General features: G+C 35.5%; 1 protein-coding gene and 1 long non-coding RNA gene across 2 annotated transcripts; both read left to right on the top strand.

Annotated features, from left to right (window-relative positions):
- Positions 1–474: 474 nt before the first annotated feature.
- LOC141406664 (uncharacterized) lies at positions 475–5,162 on the top strand. Its single transcript, XR_012413459.1, has 4 exons — positions 475–733; positions 793–853; positions 4,302–4,710; positions 4,780–5,162. It is a non-coding gene; the product is annotated as an uncharacterized lncRNA (long non-coding RNA).
- A 1,942-nt stretch (positions 5,163–7,104) lies between these two features.
- Positions 7,105–7,782, top strand: levy (cytochrome c oxidase subunit 6A levy). Its single transcript, XM_073957635.1, has 2 exons — positions 7,105–7,274; positions 7,436–7,782. The coding sequence occupies exons 1-2, from the start codon at positions 7,181–7,183 to the stop codon at positions 7,666–7,668; spliced, it is 327 nt and encodes a 108-aa protein (XP_073813736.1). The 5' UTR covers positions 7,105–7,180; the 3' UTR covers positions 7,669–7,782.
- The last annotated feature ends 391 nt before the right edge of the window (positions 7,783–8,173 follow it).

Genomic DNA, 8,173 nt, shown 5'->3' on the forward strand with positions numbered 1-8,173 from the left:
TAATTTTTTATTGTTTCATTTGTTAATACTATACACAATTTATACGATATATAGATAATTGTACGATAATTTTCGAAATAAAGTTGCAAAGTTCTATATTGTCGTATATTTTGATGACTAATTCAATTTACAACAACTTGTTTTGAAAATTCATGTTCGATCAGCTGCGCATATGCATCTACCTTGATTATTGTGATATGTTCGAAATCAACAAAAAAATAAGTGTAAACACCGGGGTGTATTTCAGGATTTCGTGAAATCCAGTGGATTTTGGAGCGCAAGTATAAACTTGGCATAAGAATGCCTAATTTCATGATTTTTTTTTTTTTTTTTTTTTTTTTTGGAATATATTGTAGGTAGTTGGTATGGTACCCATGTACTCATATACCACAACTGGTTACTTTATATGATTATTAAAGACTGTAACAGTATTCGGTTCAGCTATATGGGTGATTTTTCCTTTTTGAGGGGAATAGTTGAAGTTGAGTTGAGTTGTGACGTTTAGACGATTTTACAGCTCTATTTGAGCAGCTCTGATGAATTTGCAAAGTTCTTTAAGAGACTTGTCAGTTCGATGTTTAAGTAGATCTGGAAGGTTTGTGAACAGGTTGAAGATTTTAAAGTTGCTACGCAATTGATTGTATTTGATGCAATGGAATATAAGATGATTTTCAGATTCTGGTACATTGCAGACATCACATAATTGAGAGTCTGCTCTGTTGATTTTAAACAGGTAGGTTTTGGCAAATGTGTGGCCAGCAAAAAGACGGTTTATTAACTTTATTTCTCCAGGTGATAACGATGATCCAGAATGCCAGTGCAATCTTGGAGGAGAAGCAAAAAATTGTGAGAAGTATGTGCCCTTTGATGTTGCTATTGTTTTGTAGTTGTCGACCCATTCATTCCACAAAGAATCGTAGATAGCAGAATGTGCATCCTTAATCGAGAAGAAAGCTGGAATTATGCAGCCAACAGATGCTGCTTGTTTCGCAAAATAATCAGCTCGTTCATTTGCTGTGATGCCTATATGTGATGGGACCCATATGAACGTTAGTGAAGTGATATCCGAGTTATTAATCTTCCTGTTTATTTCATTCGCTAAGTAGTTGTGGTTATTATTATTTTTTAAAGTCAGACAAGAGTTTTTGCTATCTGTTAGAATGACAGCCTTTTGAATTCCATCCTCTAGGATAATGTCAACTGCCTTGTTAATGGCATTGAGTTCTCCCATAAGCGATGAACATTTTAAGTTTATTTTGAAAAGAAAGTTCTGTTTAGCGGAAATATTACACACTCCACAGCCGGTTGTATTGCCAATTATAGAGGCATCTGTTGCCCATATAGATGTGCCAATAGATTCATATTCATGTAGCTTTTGAAGAAGAGTGTTTTTGTAGAATTCTTTCGATTGAGAGTTTTTCCCACAATTGAAGATGTTCATGAGAAACATTATTTTCTCCCCAGGGGGCTCATGGCATGAGAGTTTTGTGTTGTCCAAAATATGTTTAAATTTATTATACATAAGCCCAAAGCTTGTTTTATTTGTGGCATTTGACTTGAATAAGTTGTAAGTATCTGTGTGAAACAGTTTGAATTTTAACAGCTCCTTTGTGGCCAGATATTGCGAACGTTGCTCAGGTGGTAGAACTATGGCTAACGCATATATTATTTGAACCGGAGTAGATGGAGTTAGTCCAAGGCTCTTAAGGCCTGCGTACATAAGCTGCCTTGCCTGCTTACCTTGCTTACTTCTGATAAAAGAATAAAAAAGAAAAGGGCAACCCAGTTCGAAATTTCGTCGGCCTTCTTTATTCTTTTATTTTTATTATGTCAAAAATGAAGCAGGAAAGCAAGGCACTCAGGCAGAGCAGCTTATGTACGCAGGCCTTAACGGAGAATCTGGTTCTGAAAAGTTGTTACTTTTTTATTTATATAGTTTGGCATGTGAGCCATGGACGACACAGAGTACTCCATTTTTGAGAATAGTAAAGATTTTGCTAGGTTTGTTGAGATTTTCGGATGAATGCCAGCTTTAGACGAATTAATCATTTTGAGTGCGTTGTGAGTGCTATTGCATGAGTTGATAACCTCTTCATAGTGGTCTTTTAGTGTCAAGCTGTTCTTAATATGTCTGCCAAGAAATTTGATTTTTTCGACGGAATTAATTCGTATGCCCTCCACCTTTATTTCAGGAATTTTTCTTGCACCTTTTGCAACGTACATAACGACAGTTTTTTCAGGGTTGTAAGTTAGATTGAGGGATTTGGATATTCTTGAAAACTCATTTACCTTACATTGGAGAATGGTATTTGCCTTGTCAAAATCTTTGTGTGCCGACAGTAAGATGAAGTCATCTGCGAATTGAAAAATTTTGGTGAATTGATCGTTGATTCCATGTAAGCCAAGAGTGTATATATTGAATAGAGTTGGATTTAAACAGCTCCCCTGCGGCAGCCCGTTGTATATATCAAGTGTCTCATCACCCAGAACTAGTGTACGCTGCTTCAGAAAGTTTATTATCCACATAGAGATGTCATTTGGACATTGAAGTTCATTTAAAATTTTTAGAAGTATTTCAATTTTTACACAATCGTATGCTTTCGATATATCGAGGGATAGTATAATAACTTTTTCGCCTAGCTCTTTGTGGTAATTAATGGCGAATAACAATTCATTAATACACATAGATGCGGAAATATTTTTCCTATAGGCATATGTGTTATGGGGTAAAATGTCATTGTCATCCAGGAATTTTTGAAGACGGTCCTTTACCATTAGATTAATGATTTTGACAAAAACTGGAATCAAAGCAATTGGCCTAAAATTTGTGAGGATATCCAAGTCTTTCCCTCTTTTTGGAATGGGAACGATCTTTATTTTCCTTCATTCGTCTCTGATATCACAATTAGTCCACGCATTGTTCATTGCTATTAGAAGATTTTCTTTGGCTTTGTTAGATAAACTACTGACCATCTCATATGTGATACCGTCTACTCCAGCCGATGAAGGTTTATTCTTTTTTTTGAGGACCTTAGTTAGTTCTTCAATGGACAAGTTCATCTTAGAGCTTGTGTGAGATGTGGGTAATTGAATTGGTGTGTTGTTGGGGACTTGGTCCCTCAGATGAATAAGGAATTGTCTGTCATTGTCCGACGACCATTTGCTTTGGTGTGCCGAGGTTAGAGAGTTTTTGCACCCCCGAACAAATTTAAAAAGAGATTTTGAACTTGGTTCATTATTGAGGTCATGAATTTTGGTCTTGAAAGATTTTTCTTTGGCATACCTTACGGCGTTTTTAAATTTTTTTGTTGCCTCAAATAAGTTGGCAGCATTAATGTTGTTGTTGCACATATCAAACTTCTTTTGCGCTGCAACTTGCAGTCTATGAGTTTTCTGGACTACGGGATCCCACCAAGCCTTTGGAATTTGGTTGTCCTTGACTACATATGTTGAGTTTTTTATTTCTTGATTAAAACTGCATTGGATCTCATCAAAAGAAGTAGAGAGTTCCACATTTTTAAGGCCATTGATCAATTTTCTTTTTGCTAGAAACCTTTTCATTTTGACTTTTGTAGCTCCGACCACAATTATGATGGGAAAGTGGTGACTTCCACCTATTGTTGAAGGGTATGTTTTCCAGGAATGGCCTAGTCCAGTATTTGTGAAGGACAGATCGAGCACAGAACCGACATTTTGATTTAGGTGTTTTTTGAAAGTGAGGCAGCCACTATTTATACAGTAGAAATCAGAAGCGTCAAAGATAGATTTGACAATATTGCCTCTGTGCGAGTCAAACGTATCACCGTAGGACGAATGTCTTGCGTTGAAATCACCACATATGAATACATTAGTTTTAGATTCTAGAAGGCACAATAGCTTTTGAAGCTCACTTTTAATGTCACCTGATTTAACCGAATGTGGAAAGTAAACTGACACAATGACTACATTGATAGATAAGTTTGTGGTTTGACAGATTAATATGTCCAATGGTGTTTGGAAATTGATTTTTTTAAACTTAATATGTTTTTTAAAGAGAATTGCGACTCCTCCATAGTTATCGATTCTCTTTTTGGAAACTATATTGTAATTTAGTATGTTTGTGGCATTTTTTGATTCATCAATATTAAAGATTTCGCTTAGCACGCAAATGTCAATGTTTAACTTGTTTAAAATAAATTCAAGGGAAGATTTGTTTTTATTTAAACTTTGTATATTGTGTTGTAAAATGTTCATTATGTTAAAAAAAAAGAAATAAAAAAAAGTTTATATATAATATATATTTATGATTTGTTATGTTGCAGTTTGACTGTCTTTTTGCTGATTGCTTGATTCACTTGTATGATTTACAGGACTTGATAAAAAGGATTTTTTAAACTTGGTGAGGATTTCTAATCCTTCATTACTATTGAGAGAGTTAAGTATATTGTACATTTGATTTGTAAATATTGACATGGTTTTTTCCATTTCAGAGACTCTGGAGAATTTTGCGTGGTCATAGACTGGCTTTGATGGTTTAATTTCAATGGGTTCAGCGACTGGATGATTATTCCTTACTTGAGGAGCAGCAACTCTGTTGTATGTAACCTTGGTTATTCTTCTATTTATCTCATCTTGGACGTTCCTTGATGGTGCTTGACGTGTTTTCACTGGTGGGAATTCTTTGTTAAAATTGTCTTCTGATAGAATACTGAAAAAATTTTGTGTTTCTGGGTAAGTTTGTGTGACCTCCTTTCTACTTAAATTTGATAAAGTCATAATAGATTCGATGTTTTTTTTCAGATTTCCATCTAGGACATTTTTTTTGCTCCATTGATGTGTGATCGGTGCTATTGCATAAAATGCATTTCGGGGAATTGCACTTTACATTGCATGTTGTTGTTGTTAAGCAGTTTTGGCACTTTTGTTCCTTACACTCATTTGGGCAGACTAGATTAATTCCACACATTAGGCATCTCTTATTAGATCGGCATCGAGCAGCAATGTGACCCAGACGACCACAGTTCATGCACTGTCGTACTGGTGGTACATAAAGGTCTGGGGTTATCCTGGTTCCACACATGAATATGAATTGAGGCACTCCATCGCAAATTATTCCAATTTTTACTGTTTCAGTCGGTACAATTTTGTTGTTCTCCTCTTTTCTTGTAAAGCGATAAATAGAAGCTCTGTTCCAGAACTAAAAAGTTTTTACAACTTTTACACATTTTGCGTTCCCGTACACAAAATTTATATGAAAATCGTTTACGACTTTTACAACTTTTACGACTTTTACCACTTTATAAAGTACGGGAACAGGCCAAGAGATGACATCCATTAAATTGCTATCTTCAATTGACTTCTTGATAGTCAGTGCATCAATTGATTTAGGCACATTTTTGATAACATAAAATCTTTGTAGAAAACGGTCCGGAATTTCCGCTTTTAAACCTATTTCTTGCAATTTATTGTTTTGTGCAAAGGCATTTGCCTCAGCAGAATTATTGAACGTGAACCGATAGGTGTTGTAACCGATGTTTTTACATATGTAATTATCTGCAATTTTTATGTTTTTAAGCATGGCATACAAATGCAATTCACAGTTTTTTCTTCTTGTGCTTATCTGGGTTTCTGTTGTAACCAGTACAAAGTATGGCCCAGGATGATTTTTTGGATACAAAACATTTGAGGTGAGTGCATTGAAATTGTATTCTATATTGTTAACATCATCTACATTGTCACTCGAATCTTGAGGATTGGTATTGTTTTTAACTGGATTTCCATCATTTTTAATAAAAGCTTTGTTTTGACTTAACAAAATTCCAGCTCGTCTTTTATTCGGATCCCATATGGGTGGTTTAGGAGGTGGCGGCGGTTCCCCGTCCGCATTCATTTTTAATAAATTCAATTATTTCTCAATTTGCAAAAATTCCGAAATACGAAGGAAAGAACAAACGAGAAAGAATAAACAAAGTTAACCGCAACAAGCGATTTGTTGTTGTTTGAAAAACAATTGCAGAGCACGAATCGATTTGAAGAAACAGTCTAGCATCAACATATGTTGAGTAGCGACTGGATTTTTTTAATGAAATTCACTCTAGTGTGGATCGGGACAACGGAACTCGATCTAGAGACGCATAATTTCATGAAATTTTTTCAATGGAATCACTCTAGTGTGGACCGGGACTTTCTGCCAATACAGGTAGATACACACTTTGTCATTTTAAGTGTAGAACATATTTTTTATTCTTCGAGTTGCATCTACCTGTTTCTCTACAGTTTGACATTTCTTTAGTCCCGGTCCACACTTTAGCGATTTCATTAAAAAAATGCATGAAATTATGATAAAAGACTGATAAAAGACTAAAGACCAAGTTCGACATAATAAAAAGAGTACATAAGCAAACTCGCCTGGTTACCTTGTTTGCTTCTGATAAAAGAATAAAAAATGAAAGGGCAACATAGTGCGAAATTGGCTCGGCCTTCTTTATTTTGTTATGTCAGAAATGAAGCAGAGAAGCAAGGCAAGCAGGCGATGCAGCTTATGTACCCTGGACTTGAAGGCCTCAACACATAAGCGGCTGGCTTTCTAGCTGAAGTCATATTTGGTGAAAGACTAAAGATCAAGTTCTACCTAATTCAAATGTGTTTCTGACATTTCTTTATTCCTTTACCAGATATGACTTCAGCCAGAAAGCCATGCCTCTTATGTGTCGAGGCCTTGAATGCCAGGACGGAATCAATCGCCGCTTGCTTTGCTCACTTCCCCAAATGTCAAATTATAAAGGAATGCCAGAGCCTCCTAAAAGAGAACGCAGGCGGATTTGCAAAGAGGCTCTGGCATTAATTTATAATATGACATTTGGGGAAGCAAGCGACGATTGATTATGTTCTGCCCTTTAAGGTGTTTTTAAAACGTGTGTCAATTAGTTTGTCAATTCCATAGAATATCCGTCAAATAAATGTCGTAAATTCCTAAAACCCCTGTTTTAAGTCCAAGTGTAAAATGCGTTTTAGAGTAAAAGTGTTTTCTACAAACGACATACGCTATACGTCTTCAATTCAATTAGAATAGTGTAAGTCAACATAACAGTTGGCAACGCAAATTTTTATTTTGACAGCTGGTAAAAACTCTCATTCTACACCCGTCAGATAGAAAGAAAAACTTCAGACACTGTGTTTTACATTTTATCCAAGGAAAAAAATGTCTGCCATCCTGTCCCAAATTATCCGTCGCCAAATTGCGACTACTGCCCAAAGATCATCTGGTCATGCTGCCACCGCTGGTGAACACTCTGGTTAGTATAAAAAAAGAATCCAATTGGAAAAGAAATATATTTTAATTCATGTTTCAATATAAGGTTAAGGAGGTTATGTAATGTAAATGCAAAAAAAAATCTACAGGATTTTAATACTGCTTCAAAATCTTATTTAATATAATAATCTATCTTTTTTCCAGGCGGCTACAAATTGTGGAAACGCATGACTTTCTTCGTGGCATTCCCTGCTGTTGGTTTGTGCATGTTGAACGCCTACTTGGGTCACCAAGAACATGCCCATCATGGACGCCCTGAATTTGTTAAATACGAATATTTGGCCAAGCGCGACAAACGTTTCCCCTGGGGAGAAGGTAACAAATCATTGTTCCACAACCCACACTCCAACGCTTTGCCCGATGGTTATGAAGCTTAAATTCATTCGGTCATGTATTAGTTTAATTGTTTGAAGTTTTTGGATTGTGAGAAAATTAAAAGAATATACAACATAATACATTGGAAATTGTAAAATCCAAAAGCCATATTAAAATTGACTGACTTATATGTTTTTTTAAAAAATGGTAAGTCCTGAATTGTAAAAAGTGTAATTTGGATAATCAGTATTCGGCCAAAGAAAATGTGAGTCTTCAATCGCTGTTTTTAAACTAAGCGAAAGGGCTTAACTTTACCCTTAAGGCTCGGATAACGCTGAAATTTTTGTTATATATAGATCTTCTCTTCCTGATTACGGCAACATATATTTTTCGGCTGGGACGTACCCGGTTATCCGGTTACGTCTTGACATGGGTATCATATGAAAATGCCTATCGAATGGTATACGGGTTTATACCCTTCATTTAACCGGTTCGACAGATATATCCAAAAAACCGGTTATTTTATAAAAAAAATTAAAAACATTAAAAATAACCGATTATGAAGTA

The sequence above is a fragment of the Musca autumnalis genome, unplaced genomic scaffold (genome assembly GCF_047663935.1).
Source record: "Musca autumnalis isolate F117 unplaced genomic scaffold, ASM4766393v1 scaffold_5, whole genome shotgun sequence".
Taxonomy (NCBI): domain Eukaryota; kingdom Metazoa; phylum Arthropoda; class Insecta; order Diptera; family Muscidae; genus Musca; species Musca autumnalis.